The sequence below is a fragment of the Papio anubis genome, chromosome 20, assembly GCF_008728515.1.
Source record: "Papio anubis isolate 15944 chromosome 20, Panubis1.0, whole genome shotgun sequence".
NCBI lineage: Eukaryota > Metazoa > Chordata > Mammalia > Primates > Cercopithecidae > Papio > Papio anubis.
Genome location: NC_044995.1, coordinates 19,380,064 through 19,397,342, shown reverse-complemented (window position 1 = coordinate 19,397,342; position 17,279 = coordinate 19,380,064). Strand labels below are relative to the sequence as shown.

Sequence of the window (17,279 nt, the reverse complement as noted above, 5' to 3'; positions counted from 1 at the left end):
ACCCACCTCCACCTCCCAAAGTGCTGGGATTACAGGTGTTAGCCACCACCCCTGGACTGTCTTATTGTTAGTAAATGCTGTAAGTGTTTATTTTTGTCGTTGTTGCAAAATAACCTTGTTTCACTGTCATTCTTGCCTGATGATTTCACTAGGTATAAAATTCTATACTGACAATTATTTTTTTCTCAGCACTCTGAAGATATTATTCCACTGTCTTCTGGCTTCTATTGTTGCTCTTGAGAAGTCTGCCATCTGTTTCATTGTTATTCCTTTTGTAAGTAATCTGTATTTTCTCTGGCTGCTTTTAAGATTTTTTTTCTTTAAGATTTAAACGTAATTGATTATATTGTTTCACTTCTAGATGTTTGACATTCTCCCTCTCCCAGGTCTTTTTTTTTTTTAACTGGTCCCTTTCTCGTGGTTTTTATCTTATACTTTCATATATTTCCAGCACTTATGTGTCATACAATCCCAATTTCTGGGAAACAGGCCTAATTTTGCTGTTTCTTGTATCCATGGGGACTCTTGTGTAATGATGAATTATCCATAGCACTTTTTTTCTCTTTTTCTTTGAGAGTCCAGGCCAAGACTGAGAAGTCCCTTGTCATTTTCCTTTAAGGTTTGATGGATTTGCTTTTCTTTCTCTGAACTTTATGTCTTGAATATTTCCAATTTTGTAAAGAGGTTTATTTGTAATCCCTGCTCTTTTGTTGAGGAAAGGTCTTGTCTGTTGAATTTTTTCAGACCATTAAGGTACAAACATCTAGGTAATTAAAATCAACAAATATCCCAAGGGTAACTGTAATTTGAGAGCATGTTTACCCCCTCTACTTTCTGGTTCCTACTTTATTGTAGCACCCTTGGATCTTCTTTACTTTCTTTTATGCTTCACATACTTTTAAAAGGACATTTGTCATATTTTTCCAGTATTTATTGGTGTTTTTTAAGAAATCTGATGCACCATTTACATATTAACAATATTGAATCCTTCTGTTGTTGAACATGCTAAATCTGCTTTTCTTTTTATGTTCTCTGTAAAGTTTTATGGTTTTTTCTGTTTTTGTTTTGTTTTGTTTTGAGACAGAGTCTCGCTGTGTCACCCAGGCTGGAGTGTAGTGGCACGATCTCAGCTCACTGCAACCTGCAACTCCCCAGTTCAAGCGATTCTCCTGCCTCAGCCTCCCAGGTAGCTGGGACTATGGGCACCCACCACCACACCCAGATAATTTTTGTATTTTTAGTAGAGACAGGGTTTCACTATGTTGGCCAGGCTGGTCTTGAACTCGTGACCTTGTGATCTGCCCACCTCGGCCTCCCAAAGTGCTGGGATTAGTTTCATGGTTTTTTCTTAAAAGATCTTGCACATTTCTTAAGCAATTTCTCAGGACATTTTGTTTATATTATGAATAGGAATATTTTGTTCTGTAACATTTTCTAAATGGCTAATACCGATGTATATTATGTATGAGAAAGTATTGATTTCTATAAATTGAAAATCTCATGGAAATATCTAATAGTTTTTCAGTGGATAATAGTGGATTTCTAGGTGGACAGTTTTGCTCTCTACACGCAACATGTGGTCTCTTCCTTTTCTGTTTGCACCTTTAAAAAAAAAGGCAACTGTATTCAGTAGGACCCTCTAGCGGAATTTGAAAACAAATCATTCTTTTCTCAAACTTTACTGGCGTGTTTCTAGTGTTTATTAAATACATTTCTATAGGCATCTGGTAAATACTCTTAACTAGGTTTTTACCTAATTCTAGTTTTAGAGAATTTTTGTTTTGTTTTGTTTTGTTTTTTGTTTTTTGAGACGGAGTCTCGCTCTGTCGCCCGGGCTGGAGTGCAGTGGCGCGATCTCGGCTCACTGCAAGCTCCGCCTCCCGGGCTTACGCCATTCTCCTGCCTCAGCCTCCCGAGTAGCTGGGACCACAGGCACCCGCCACCTCGCCCGGCTAGTTTTTTGTATTTTTTAGTAGAGACGGGGTTTCACCGTGTTCGCCAGGATGGTCTCGATCTCCTGACCTCGTGATCCGCCCGTCTCGGCCTCCCAAAGTGCTGGGATTACAGGCTTGAGCCACCGCGCCCGGCCTAGTTTTAGAGAATTTTTAATAAAGGGTCTTAGAATATATTTTTAAAATTTTTGCATTTCTTGAAATAATGCAATTTTATTCTTTAAGCTCTTTATGTGGGAAAATGGACTCTGATGTTAAATTATTCCTGCATTTGTGGGATAAAGTTTATATGATCATGAAGTGTTATCCCTTAAATACACAGCTAGATTCTATGTTGCTAATATTTTCTTTTAAAATTTTACCTTTGTTCACGAGATTGGCTTCGTTTTCCTGAGGTCATTTTTCAATGTTGTTATATGAGTTAATTTAACTTTGTAAAATGACTAGGGTAGATTACCATATTTTTATATGTTCAACAACATCTATGTATGATTGCAATTATATATCCTTTTTTCTTTTTGAGACAGGGTCTCACTCTGTCACTTAGGCTGGAGTGCAGTGGCCCGATCACAGCTCACTGCAGCCGCCACCTCCCTGAGCCCAGGTGATCCTAGTTGAGACTACAGGCACGTGCCACCATGCCTGGCTAATTTTTATAGTTTTTGTAGAGATGAGGTTTTGCCACATTGCCCAGACTAGTCTCGAACTCCTGGGCTCAGGCAATCTACCTGCCTTGGCCTCTCAAAGTGCTGGGATTACTGGCATAAGCCACCACACCTGGCCTATATATTCTTTAATGTTTGGATAATATTGCCAGTAAACCTACCAGTCACTGGAATCTATTGCCTTGAATATTAGATACAACAGGTACAATGACCAGCAGATACAAATGATCATCAGTTGTAGGTATCTATTGCCTTTTTGGAGCACAGACACTGAGCTCAAATTTAAACTTTTTATGTAGGTATTGCTGTATATCAGTTATTTTATCTTCATGGGTTATTTTTCATGTTTTTCATCTATTTCATCCAGTTTTAATTTACTGTTGCGTTGTTAATAGATTTTTTTCATAAACACTTTTAAAAGTTTTATTTTTAGTTGACACATGGGCCACAGTGTGATGTTTTCTACATATGTACATTGTGTAATTATCAAATCAGGATGATTAGCATATCTGTCACCTCAAACACTTGTCATTTCTTTGTGGTTAGGACATTCAAGATGCTCTCTTCTAGCTATTTGAAAGCATTCAGGACATTTTTGTTGATTATATAGTCACCTTATTGTGCAATATTACATCAGAACTTATTTCTCCTATCTAACTATAACTTCGTACCCATTGACCAGTCTCTTCCCAGCCACCCCCTCAGCATCTGGTAACCACTACTCTACTCTCTACTTACATAAGATCAACTTTTTTAGGTTCCACATATGAGTGAGATCATGTGATATTTGTCCTGTTCTTGGCGTATTTCACTTAATATAATGTTCTCTAGCTTCATCCAAGTTGTCAAAAATAACAGGATTTTTTTCATTTTTATAGATGAATAGTATTCTATTCTGCATATATACCACATTTTTGAAAATCCATTTATCTTTTGATGGACACTGAGTTCGAGTCCATGTTATTGCTATCGTGGATAGTGCTGCAGTGAACATGGGAATGCAGATACCTCTTTGACAACTGATTTCATTTCATTTGGATATATACCCAGTAGTAGTTCTATGTTTACTGTTTTGAGAAACCTCCATACTATTTTCCATAATGGCTGTGCTAATTTACATTCCCACCAAAAGTGTATGAGAGTTCCCCCTTTTTCCACATTTTTACCAGCATTTGTTATCTTTTGTCTTTTTAATAGCCATTCTAACAGCAGTGAGGTGATATCTGATTGTAGCTTTGATTTGCATTTCCTTATAATTAGTGATGTTGAGCATTTTTTCATTTACCTGTGAGCTGTTTGTATGTCTTGAAAAATGTCTATTCAAATCTTTTGACTATTTTTTAATCAGATTTTTTTTTGCTGTTGAGTTGACTTTCTTATATATTCTTGGTATTAACGCCTTATTAGATGCATAATTTGTTAATATTTTCTCCCATTCTATAGGTTGTCTCTTTTTTGTTGTGAGATGGAGTCTCGCTCTGTCACCCAGGCTGGAGTGCAGTGGTACGATCTCTGCTCACTACAATCTCTGCCTCCCAGGTTCAAGTGATAATCCTGCCTCAGCCTCCGGAGTAACTGGGACTACAGGCACGTGCCACCACACACTAAAAATTTTTTGTATTTTTAGTAGAGAGAGCGTTTCACTGTGCTAGCCAGGATGGTCTCAATCTCCTGACCTCATGATCTGCCCACCTCAGCCTCCCAAATTGCTGGGATTATAGGCGTGAGCCACCATGCCCAGCCTGTAGGTTGTCTTTTTACTCTCATTTCCTTTGCTGTACAGAGCTTTTTACTCTGATGTAGTACATTTATGTTTTCACATTTGTCAATGCTTTTGAGGTCTTAAAAAATCCTTGCCCAGATCAGTGTCTGTTTCCCTGTGTTTTCTTCTACTAGTTTCATAGTTTCCAGTCTTACATTTAAGTCTTTAATCCATTTTGAGTTGAGTGGTGAGGTAGGGGTCTAGTTTCATTCTTTTGCAGGTGGATATTCAGTTTTCCCCGCACCATTTACCCAAGAAAGTGTCCTTTTTCCAATGTGTGTTCTTGACCTTCTTGTTGAAAATCAGTTGGCTGCAAATATTTGGATTTTTTTTTTTCTGGGTTCTCTATCCTATTCCATTGGTCTCTGTGTCTGTTTTTGTGCCATACCATACTGTTTGGTTACTGTTGTTTTGTAGTATATTTTCAAGTCATGGAGTGTGATGCCTCCAGCTTTGTTCTTTTTGTACAAGATTGCTTTGGCGGCCTGGCACAGTGGCTCACACCTGTAATCCCAATACTTTGGGAGGCTGAGGCAGGTGGATCAGCTGAGACCAGGAGTTTGAGACCAGCCTGGCCAACATGGTGAAACCGCATCTCTACTAAAAATACAAAAAATTAGCTGGGCATGGTGGCGGGTGCTTATAATCCCAGCTACTCAGGAGGCTGAGGCAGGAGAATCACTTGAACCTGGGAGACGGAGGTTGTAGTGAGCCGAGAGTGTGCCATTGCACTCCAGCCTGGGTGACAAGAGCAAAACTGCATCTCCAAAAAAAAAAAAAAAAAATTGCGTTGGCTGTTTGGGGACTTTTGTGGTTCCTTATGAATTTTAGAATTGTTCTTTGCATTTCTGTGAAAAGTGTCATTGGTGGTATTTTGATAGGGATTTCATAACATTTGTAGATTGTTTTGGATAGTATGGACAGTTTAACAATGTTAATTCTTCTGATCCATGAACATGGAATATATTTCCATTTATTAGTTTCCTCTTTAATTTCTTTTGTCAGTGTTTATTGTTTTCATTGTAAAATTCTCACCTCTTCGGTTAAATTTATTCCTTGTGTTTTTTGGTGGGTTTTTTTTTTTTTTTTTTTTTGCTATCATAAATGGGATTGATTTTCTTTTCACAGCTTCCTGTTGGCGTATGGAAATGCTACTTATTTTTGTACATTGATTTTGTCGGTCATTAGCACCTTATTTTGTTCATTTGATGAGCTCATATTTTCCTGAATGTTCTTGATGTTTATGGACACGTGATGATGTCTGCGCACTAAGCAATTTATTCAACAGTTCACAGGCTGGACCTGGTGTCTCATGCCTGTAATCCCAGCACTTTGGGAAGTTGAGGCGGGTGGATCACCTGAGGTCAGGAGTTTGAGACCAGCCTGGCCAATATGGTGAAACCCCATCTCTACTAAAAATACAAAAATTAGCCGGCCAATGGTGGTGTGTGCCTGTAGTCCCAGCTACTCAGGAGGCTGAGACAGGAGAATTGCTTGAACCCTGGAGGCAGAGGTTGCAGTGAGCCGAGATCATGCCACTGCACTCCAACCTGGGCGGCACAAAAAGACTCCATCTCAAAAAAAAAAAAAAAAGAGTTCGCAGTCTGGCTTTGTGCCCATCCTTCTTCCAAAGGCCTTCCAGACATTCTAAACAGACTTTCTGTTGTATTCCCTTGAGCCTGTAACCACTGCATCCATCTCAGCATTAGAGGGCATTAAGCCCAGGCTTCCTGCTAGACTTGCAAGGGCTCCAAGGTTGTTGTGGCTCTCCACCTGGTACTATATGGGAGTCCAGACGGGGACCTGAGCCCAGAAGACTGTCCTGGTGGCCCAGATAGGTGTGCCTTCAGCAGGTCCTTGCGCAGGCAAGATAGGTCTCTAATTACAGTGAGAGGACTGGAGCTGAGACTGGGCCTCCTCAGGATTTGCTGTTGGACAGAGGCTGGCAAGCCTATCTTGTTGGCTTAGACAGGTGCACATCTCCCAGCATGTCTCTGCACAGATGGCGTAGTTCTATGACAACAAGAGGGGCTAGAGCTTAGACTGGGCCCTCTCAGGATCTGCTGTGGGACAGAGGCTTCCATGCACAGATGGGATAGTTCCCTGACTGCAGTGGAAAGTGCTGGAGCTGTGACTGGACCCCCTGAGGATGTGCTGTGGGATGGCAGCTGATGAGCCCATTTCAGCCCACATGGGTGTGTCTCCCACCCTGTCTACCCAGAGGGGATGGTTCTCCAATTATTGCAGGAGGGCTTCAGGCAAAGACTGGGCTTCCTCAAGGTCTGCTGTGGGACAGAGGTTGGTGAGCCCATTGTGAAGACTCCAACTCCCAAACCAGGAGATACGGATGAATCTTACTCTGGATCCTTGTATGAGCAGTTCTGAGCTGGCACCCCAGCTGAGGAGGCTAGAGCTAAGCCACAGAGCAACTGTGAGGTTCACTACCAGGACTATTGTCAGCAGGCATAAGAGACTCTCCACCTAGACACTAGTGTGCATGATTCCTCCTGAACCTTTTGGCAGATGGTTTTGATTGCACGCCCAAGGCCAAATGGGGCTGTGGCCAATTCCTCTGGGGAATGGGGCCATTTTCAAGCTTGAACCTGGGATCAGCATGGGAGATCAGCCACCTGGCTGCCAGTCTGCACTCTCAAAATGACTTTCCTAGGTCTTGGGCTTTACCCGAGTTTTACAGCCTCCTACCTGAATTCCAAAGCTTCTGCAAAGAGACATTGATCTGTGGATGGGTGCAGAATTCTTGTTGTGAGGGGATATGAGTGAGTTATCTCCTATTTCTGCCATCTTGCTGACATCACTCCCATAATCTCTCATAAACATTTTTTAACTCCTAAATTTATGGTTTCTTTTTTCTCTCCAGTGCTTTGGATTTGTGCTCAATCTAATTTTTTTCTGCACATCCCTTTTTTTGTATTATTTATGGATATTTTCAAAGAATTTTGGTATTTTGGTTTTGCTAATTATTTCTGCTGTTTCTACATTTCTGATTTACTCATTTTCTGATTTTTCTCTCATATTTTGGGTTTTAGTTATGCTTTTTGCTCACTTCTTGAGGTGAAATCTTAATTCTCTTGTTTTTAACTATAACATTTCTTGTTTTTTAGTAAATGCACTTAAGACTGTAAATTTCCCTGGATACCATTTTAGCTGATTTTATGGGATTTCACACAAAGTTTCTTTTGCTATTTAGTTCTAAATTGTTTTAAAATTTTATTTTTATTTCTGTCTATAACAAACATCATATAGAACTATTTTAGTTAATTCTAGGATTATATGTTTTTTCTGTGTTTTTATAATTTTTAGTTTTATGCTAATGTGATAATTGAAAACATTTTATGTCAGTTTTCTCTACCTATATTATTAATTATGTTATAGTCTTGTTTTTATTTTTGGTCTGTTTATATTCTATTCTCTACTATGACTGTGATTAATTTCTTTGTATGTCTGCTAGTTTTTGTTTATTTAGGAGCTAAGTTGTTAGTTATATAATGGTCGTGACCATTTATTTATTCTCTTGCCTGGCTCTTAGATGATGTCCCTGAGCTGATTTCACTGAGAAAACTGAAGCTAGCAGAAGAGAAGAAAGATTCCTGCTTCCTTGTCTGTTTGCCTACCTTCATCTATATTCATTCGACCTCTTTTCCTATTGACATGTAACCTTTTTGTGCCTTTACTTAAGCCCAGTACCCTCACCTGTCTGCTGAATTCCATTCCTTCTCATATTTTGACACTGTTGAAGCAATTGCCTGCCCTTTGTCTCCTCTAACATGAACTTGTCCATATCTTTTACAATAATTTTCATCAGCATACAAACATGCCATAATTTCCTCTATCTGAAAAGGAAAAAAAACAAAAACAAATCTTTTGACACACATTTTCCTCTTGATATAGCTCCATTTCTTTGCTACTTTTTACAGAAAAATACAAAATGATTTTCCGTATTCCCTAACTCCAGCTCTTGTCTCATTCTTTTGAATCTGGTTCAGTCAGAACTTGCTCCCATTATTCTGCCAAAACTATTTTTGTGAAGATTACCAGTAATCTCCATATTGCTAATAAAGCCATTTTAAATTTAGGAAGCACCATTTAGGCCGAGCACGGTGGCTCACACCTGTAATCCCAGCACTTTGGGAGGCCAAGGCAGGGGGATCACCTGAGGTCAGGAGTTCAAGACTAGCTTGGCCAACATGACGAAACCCTATCTCTACTAAAAATACAAAAAAAAAATAATAATAAGCCAGGTGTGATGGCACATGCATGGATTCCCAGCTACTCTGGAGGCTGAGGCAAGAGAATCGCTTGAATCCAGGAGGTGGAGGTTACAGTGAGCCGAGATCCCACCGCTACACTCCAGCCTGGGTGACAGAGCAGGACTCCATTTAAAAAAAAAAAAAAAAAGGCCGGGTGCAGTGGCTCACACTTGTAATCCCAGCACTTTGGGAGGCCAAGGCGGGCGGATAACGAGGTCAGGAGATCGAGACCATCCTGGCAAACACGGTGAAACTCCGTCTCTACTAAAAACACACACACACAAAAAAAATTAGCCAGGCGTGGTGGCGGGCGCCTATAGTCCCAGCTTCTCGGGAGGCTGAGGCAGGAGAATGGCGTGAACCCGGGAGGCGGTGGAGCTTGCAGTGAGCGGAGATCGCACCACTGCACTCCAGCCTGGGCAACAGAGCAAGACTCCCTCTCAAAAAAAAAAAACAGACTGTACCATTTCACCTCATCTCTCAGCATTTGACATAATCAATCATTCCTTCTTAAAACACTTTTTTCACATGGCTTCTGGGGTTCCGTGCTCTCTTAATTTTTCTCCTTCTTCATTGGCTACTCCTCCTTAGTCTCCATTGCTGTTTCCTTCCCATCTACCTGAAGTGACCCAGGGTTCAATCCTCAAACTTCCCTTTTTCATCCTTCCCCTTCTGTTTTGTATATAAAGGTATGCCCTGGGTGACTTCATCAAATCTTGTAGCTTTAAATGTTATTTCGTGATGATTTTCAAACTTATATCTGTAATCCAAACACCTCCCTAGAGTACATACTTATACATATGTGTCTATTGAACTCTTCATTTGACATCTAATAGTTCAAAACCAGACTCTTCACATTCTCTCTCAGATCTGCCCCTATCACAGTCAGGAACTCTCAGTAAGTAGCACTTCCATTGTTCTAGCCTTTCAGGCAAAACATGCGTAGTCTTGTCTTTTCTTTTCATGTTACATGTCCATTCCCCCAACAAATCCTCTTTAGTATACCTTCAAAATATATCCACTATCTAATGATACCTCACTTCCTCCACCCTTACCCCCTTACCTCCACGATCATCTGGTCTGAGCAAGGTGCATTATTGTTGTAGCCACCTAATTTCTATCCATCTAGCTTCTGTACTTTCCCATTAAATATCTTTGTATTTATTAATTTTGGCTCCCCAACTCAGTAAAATCAATTTTTTAAAAAATGGCCAAGACTGAGGGCAGATGGATTTTTTCCTGTCTCTGAACTTTAGGCCTTGAATAGGTTCCAATGTTGTAAAGTGGTTTATTTCTAATCCCTGCCCTTTTGTGGGTGAAAGGCTTGTCTCTTGAATTTTTTCAGAACACTAAGATACAACCTTAGGCTATTGAAACCAGCAAATGTCCCAAGGGTAGGACATGAAGGCTCTAACTTCAGAGCATGTTCACCTCTCCAGTTTCTGGCTCTCACTTCATTGCTTGATCTTTATTTTCTTTTAACCTTGTCTTTGAGACGGAGTCTCGCTCTGTCACCCAGGCTGGAGTGCAGTGGTGCAATCTTGGCTCATTGCAACCTCCACCTCCCAGGTTCAAGTGATTCTCCTGCCTCAGCCTCCCGAGTATCTGGCACTACAGGTGCACACCACCATGCCTGGCTAATTTGTGTGTGTGTGTATTTTTAGTAGAGACAGGGTTTCACCTGTTAGCCAAGATGGTCTCAATCTCCTGACTGCGTGATCCGCCTGCTTCAGCCTCCCAAAGTGCTGGTATTACAGGCATGAGCCACTGTGCCCAGCCTTAATCTTGTCTATTTTTAAAAGGATGTTTGTCATATTTTATTCACCATATATTGGTGTTTGTTGGGAAATCTGATATAGCATTCAGATACCAAGTGTATCTACCTACTATCACAGTCATAATATACAACAATTCTATTAACCATCCCTAAATTCCCTCATGCTTTCTCCTTTCATTGTCAACCCCTCCCCTTTCCCCATCCCCAGCCTATGAAACCTACTCACCAAATTCCATCCATATAGTTTTGCTTTTTCAAGAATGTCATATAAATAGAATCAAAATATGGTGTTTTTCACTTAGCAAAATATATTTAAGATTTATCCATATTGTTGCATGGATCAGTAATTTTTTGTTATTGTTGAGTAATGTTGCATGAATCAATACTTTGTTTCTGTTATTGCTGAGTAATGTTCCAGTATCTGGAAGTGCCAAAGTTTGCTGATTCATTTGCCTTTTGAGGGACATCTGGTAGTTCCAGTTTGGGACACTTCTGAATAAAGCTGTTATCATCTTTGACATATAGATGTTTGTGTGAGCATAAGTGTAAATATCTACTAATATGACCACCGTATCATATGCTAAATGTATGTTTATAAGAAACTACCACTCTTTTTTTTACCATAGTTAGTGTTTTGCATTCTTAGCAACAGTGAGATTTTTTTGTGTTCTGTTTCTTGATTTGTATTTCCAACTGAAATATTCTTTATCACTGCAGACTCCTTCCCTTATATTAGATAATTGCTTTTTTTTTTTTTTTTTGAGAAGGAATCTTGCTCTGTTGCCCAGGCTGGAGTGCAGTGGTGAGATCGTGCCTCACTGTAACCTCCGCCTCCCTGGTTAAAGTGATTCTCCTGCCTCAACCTCCCAAGTAATTGGGACTACAGGCACCTGCCACCACACGCAGCTGATTTTGTATTTTGTTTGTTTTTTTTGAGATGAAGTCTCACACTGTCACCCAGGCTAGAGTGCAGTGGCATGATCTCAGCTCACTGCAACCTCCGCCTCCCAGGTTCAAGCAATTCTCCTGCCTCAGCCTCCTGAGTAGCTGGGACTACAGGCACCCACCACCATGCCTGGCTAACTTTTTGTATTTTTAGTAGAGATGGGGTTTCACCATGTTGGCCAGGTTGGTCTCAAATTCCTGACCTCAAATGATCCACCTGCCTTGGTTTCCCAAAGTGCTGGGATTACAGGCATGAGCCACTGCGTCTGGCCTGAATAATTGCCTTTTTTCTCTCCAACATTCCATGAGATTATAGAACCCTTTCATTATGTTTTAGACCTGTAGTAGTGATTGGGAACTCTAGGATGTATTCTTCCCAGAACACACAGAATTGTCCTTGAGTAGACAAGCAAATAAGAGAAGACATGAGGCAAGGCATGAAGGAACAAAGGAAACTGTGAAGTAAGGATAAGTAAACAAAATTAACTTAGTGTCCTATTTGAAAGGGATAGGGAGAGCTAAAGAGCAATTGGAGAGGCACATAGGATCATAGATTTAGTATGGAGGTGCTTTTGTTTATAAGGAAGTTATAGGGAAACCACAGATTACTGGTTTCTAGGCATATACCACTAGGGTGGTATGGAGGGTTGATTACAGAGGAACAGGACAAGGGTATTTAGGAGTGACAGAAGTATGATGGTGGGTGGATACATGATTTGAGTCCTTATAGGTCAGTTTCTTTTGTTTGTTTTTTCTTCTGTTTTTCAGTTGTCTTATGCTTTCATTCACCTGGTTTTTATTGAGTGCTAGACAGCACAAAGAAAAGTTACAGAATTTCAGTCCTTGGATAACATTATACAAAATCCATAAAGATTTAAGTTTGCTATGGCCAACAGTGTTGAATCACCTTAATCCAAATTTTTGAATTTGAGACGATTCAAAGATGATTCAGACTTCAGACTCTGTCCAGATTGGTCTGCTGTTTCTCCTTTATTCCTCAGTGTAGTCCTCAGGGTTCCCAGCCCAAAGTATAAAGAATTTATGGCAGGCCCTGTCCTCCAGTTATTGTTGCCCAGCCCTGTGACACAGTCCAAAACACTGCTTAGTTTCTCCCCCTCTTAAGTGCTTTTTCTAGAATTGTAAGACTTCTCTGAGTGGAAACGTGGACCCAAATGTTGGGCTTATCTCTTTGACTTCTCATATTTTTCAACTTTTAGCCCCCCAGTCTTTATTCTTATGTTACTGTGCCAGTGCCTTCACTCAGGTGCATTTTATAATTTGTTCAATTTGTGTAATTGCTGTCATCTAGAAGGTTGGTCTAAGTTACCTAAATTACAAGAAATGAATGTTTAAGATTTAGGGACTGATTATTAAATTGAGACCTGAAGAATGAGAAAGAGCGTTTGTATAGTCTCATCCAGAGCAGTTCAAAGGAATGGAATAGGCTCTGGCTAGCTTTTAATTGAAAAAGGTCTGACTTTTTCAGAGTTGAAAGGAAGCTAGTTTTTCTGGCAAATAAGGAGCAAAGCTGAAAAGGCTCAACAGATACATAAGCAAGGACAAGACCATGGAAGGAGAAATAAGTCAAAGTCATTGAAGAGTTTGGATTTTATATTAAGTTTAACATGGAAGCTACTAAAAAGTATTAAGCAGATACAGAAAATCATGGTCTGAATCTGAATCAGTTAATAGGAAGTATTAAAAGTAGAGATCTCCAGGATCTTTTTCTGATTCATTAGCAGTTAGTCTGGTGTAATGTTGGACAGCTATAATTTTAGCATGCTCCCCAGGTGATTTTGATCCCCATCAAAGCTTGGGAACTACTCACTTTAAAATTTTTCTTAATCTCTTCCCTTATATTCTAGGTGAGTTTTCATTCTTCTCTAATCTCTCAGATGCCCTTTTCATATATTGATATATGAGATCCTTCTAAGCTAATTTTTTTTTTAATTCTAGATAGGAACATTACTGTACCATGAAATCAGTTTAGTGGGTTTTGTCTGTGTGTGTATGAGAGAGAGAAATTGAAAAAAGTAGAAATATTGCAGAACAGAATAGAAAGCAGGGGAGGTACTGTTTTATGAAACTGTGTGTATATAGTACGTTGTGATGTGAAAGGTAGGTATCATGGGTCGTAGTAATCAATATTTGAAAGAAACTCATGTGTGTTTGTTATTTCTTATGGGTATTATTTTCCTATTATTTGTATTTGCTATAGAAGTTATATTTCTCAATTTTTTTATTCTCTCTTATCTTTCAGACTTGCCTTCAAGGTGTGCAAGTAAGGACTTATCTCCAGAAAAGAACACTTATGAAACAGAATTATCCCAATGGGAAATGAGCGACAGACTTGAAAACTGTGATCTTGAAGAGTCCAAATCCAGGGATTATTTGGAAGCCAAAGGCAAGATGGAGAAGCAACAAGAAAATCAGAAGGAATATTTCAGGCAAGGGATGATCATATATGACAAAATGTCCATTTTCAACCAGCATACTTACTTATCTCAGCATTCAAGATGTCATTCTACTGAGAAACCCTATAAATGTAAGGAATGCGGGAAAGCCTTCAGACGAGCCTCACACCTAACACAACATCAAAGTATTCATACTGGTGAAAAACCCTATGAATGTAAGCAGTGCGGGAAGGCCTTTAGTCGTGATTCACAACTCAGTCTTCATCAGAGACTTCATACTGGTGAGAAACCCTATGCATGTAAGGAATGTGGGAAGGCCTTTACTCAAAGCTCGCAACTTATTTTACATCATAGAATTCATACTGGTGAAAAACCATATAAATGTGAAGAATGTGGGAAAGCCTTTATTCGTAGCTCACAACTTACCCGACATCAGAAAGTTCATACTGGTGAGAAACCTTACGAATGTAAAGAATGTGGGAAGGCTTTTACTCAGAATTCACAACTTACACTACACCAGAGACTGCATACTGGTGAAAAGCTCTATGAATGTAAAGAATGTAGGAAGGTCTTTACTCAGCTCTCACAACTTATTCTGCATAAGAGAATTCATACCGGTGAGAAACCCTACGAATGTAAGGAATGTGGAAAAGCTTTTATTTGTGGCTCACAGCTTTCTCAACATCAGAAAATTCATAATGGGGAAAAACCCTATGAATGTAAGGAATGTGGAAAGGCCTTTATTCGCGGCTCACTACTTATGCAACATCAGAGGATTCATACTGGTGAAAAACCCTATAAATGTGAAGAATGTGGGAAGGCGTTTATCCGTGGCTCACAACTTACTCAGCACCAGAGAATTCACACCAATGAAAAGCCCTATGAATGTAAGGAATGTGGAAAGATGTTTAGTCATGGCTCACAACTTACTCAACATCAGAGAATACATACTGGTGAGAAACCCTATCAATGTAAGGAATGTGGAAAGGCGTTTAATCGTGGCTCACTCCTTACACGACACCAGAGGATTCATACTGGTGAGAAACCCTATGAATGTAAAGAATGTGGAAAAACCTTTAGTCGTGGCTCAGAACTTACTCAACATGAGCGAATTCACACAGGTGAGAAACCCTATGAATGTAAGGAATGTGGGAAATCTTTTATTCGTGGCTCACAGCTTACTCAACATCAGAGAATCCATACTGGTGAGAAACCTTATGAATGTAAAGAATGTAGAATGGCCTTTACTCAGAGTTCACATCTTTCCCAACATCAAAGACTTCACACTGGTGAGAAACCCTATGTGTGTAATGAATGTGGAAAGGCCTTTGCACGTGGCTTACTACTTATACAACATCAGAGAATTCATACTGGTGAGAAACCGTATCAATGTAAGGAATGTGGGAAAGCCTTTATTCGTGGTTCACAGTTGACTCAACATCAGCGAATTCACACTGGAGAAAAACCCTATGAATGCAAGGAGTGTGGCAAGGCCTTTAGTCATGGCTCTCAGCTTACTCTACATCAGAGAATCCATACTGGTGAGAAGCCCTATGAATGCAGAGAATGTCGAAAGGCCTTTACTCAGAGCTCACATCTTTCTCGGCATCAGAGAATTCATACTGGTGAGAAACCATATCAATGTAAGGAATGTGGGAAGGCCTTTACTCGTGGTTCACAGCTAACTCAACATCAGAGAATTCATATCAGTGAGAAATCTTTTGAATATAAGGAATGTGGGATTGACCTTAGTCGTGGCTCTCAAGTTTACATGTGAATTGTCTGATTCTTTGAGATCACTATGAAGAGGTTCTCTGGTTGTTATCAGCAAAGAATTCTCACAAATGTGAATATGGGCGCATATTTGCCTCATAAAGCACAGCATCAGAGAATTTATGTGAGAGAAAAAATGTTAGTGGCATTCATATAGAAAAACCTATCATTACTGGAAACCTATTACACATTAGCAAATTGGAGAATAGTTTTAATATAGTAAATGTAGGAAGCCCTTTAGCCATATTGAAAACAAATATCTTTTTCAACATTATTAGCTCTACTAGTTGATCTTTTTGTTATATGGATCATGATACTTAACCTCTACCTTGGTTTAATCATTTTAAGATAGACCTAAGTATATTACCTTTATTATAAGATTCTTGGAAGTATTAAGTTATTACATGTAAAAGCTCTTAGAATGGTGCCTTGAACATAGCATACCACAAATATTAGCTACCATTTTCACTAGTGTTATTTTAGAGAATTTGCATGAGAGGAGAGCACTTATGAGTGTAATGAATATTGAGAAACCTTTTATCAACACATACTAGATGACTTGGGTGGAGAGCACTGTATGCCATAATGAATGTGAGAAAGCTGTCATTTAAATCTCATCCATTAGTGCTATAAGAGGAAATTCATACTGTTAAAAAAAAAAAAAAAAAACCCAGTGGATTTAATCAGTGGATTATTGAGCACAGCTGTTAGAGAATTGGGGCAAGGTGTGAAGTGATTTAACAAAGTCTAAGATCCAAAGTCTAATCTACGAAATTTTTTAAAAACTTGAATGTATTGCTTTTGAAGTAAACAAAATAAGAACTGATATTACAGACTATTTTGCAATGAAAAATGATGAGAGTTTGTGATAGAGACTGCTTTTTTCCTACCCTATATCTATTTTCTCTTTTTTATTAACAAAATTCTGGGCTGAAAAACTATCTCAGCCTTTCTTGCAGGTCAACAAGATAGAAGTGGTATTTATATGAGTAGGAGATTTATGAAATCCATTTTTCCTGTCTTTTTTTCCCTGCCTACAATGTGGACATCTAAGCTGGAGCTCTGACACTATCATGGGGACTTTGAGAATGGTATCTGGGTGTTATGGATCATGGAGCAGAAATACAGAAGGAGTCTGCAACCCAGATGACTTTGTGAAACAGCCATACTAGCTCTGGTCTGCTTGCCTCCTGTGTTTCTTTAAATGAAATTAAACTTCTTATTTGCTGATGCTATTGTAGTTCTGTTATTGGCAATAAAAATTCTTAAGGAAATAAAATTTTGTACCTGGAAGTGGGATGCTATGGGTAAAAGAAATCTCAAATGGGGTATTGACTTAGGGCCATTGAGAATGAGGAACTGCCCAAATTAAGCTAGGAATTGGAAGATCCTTGTAATAGGACATTTTGTCACTGCCTCCCACTCTCAAGCATGCTTTATATCAAGTCGATGCTGTAATGTTAGAAGAAATGCTAGAAGTGATTCAGAATATGTGTGTTACATGTTTCTTGCTGCTTTCAGTAATGTCTTGTGAACGAGATAAATTTAGAGTAGACCTAGGCAGCCCACTAGCAGCAATTGAAAGCAATATTGCTTTGGTAAGATGTTATCTATGATGGCAGGCCCTCAGTCCTCTACCCTTAATCCACTTACAATGATTTAATGTGACAATCTGAACAAGAAATTAGACCAGTGCCAATGCATACAAAGGCAGTCTTCTAGT

The 17,279-nt window shown here is 39.3% G+C and overlaps 1 protein-coding gene across 7 annotated transcripts in view; it reads left to right on the top strand.

Annotated features, from left to right (window-relative positions):
* ZNF420 (zinc finger protein 420) overlaps positions 1-16,796 on the top strand; it is a 46,272-nt gene extending 29,476 nt beyond the window's left edge. For 3 of the 7 annotated variants that reach the window (XM_031659542.1, XM_031659544.1, XM_031659543.1), the window contains exon 5: positions 13,630-16,796. In XM_031659542.1, the coding sequence (XP_031515402.1) occupies positions 13,630-15,560 (1,931 nt within the window). In that variant the 3' untranslated portion in view covers positions 15,561-16,796. Of the gene's footprint in view, positions 1-189; positions 275-11,558; positions 11,832-13,629 lie in introns of those variants that run through there. The other 4 variants (XM_031659548.1, XM_031659545.1, XM_031659546.1 and 1 more) reach the window with 4 other exon arrangements.
* Positions 16,797-17,279: the final 483 nt, after the last annotated feature.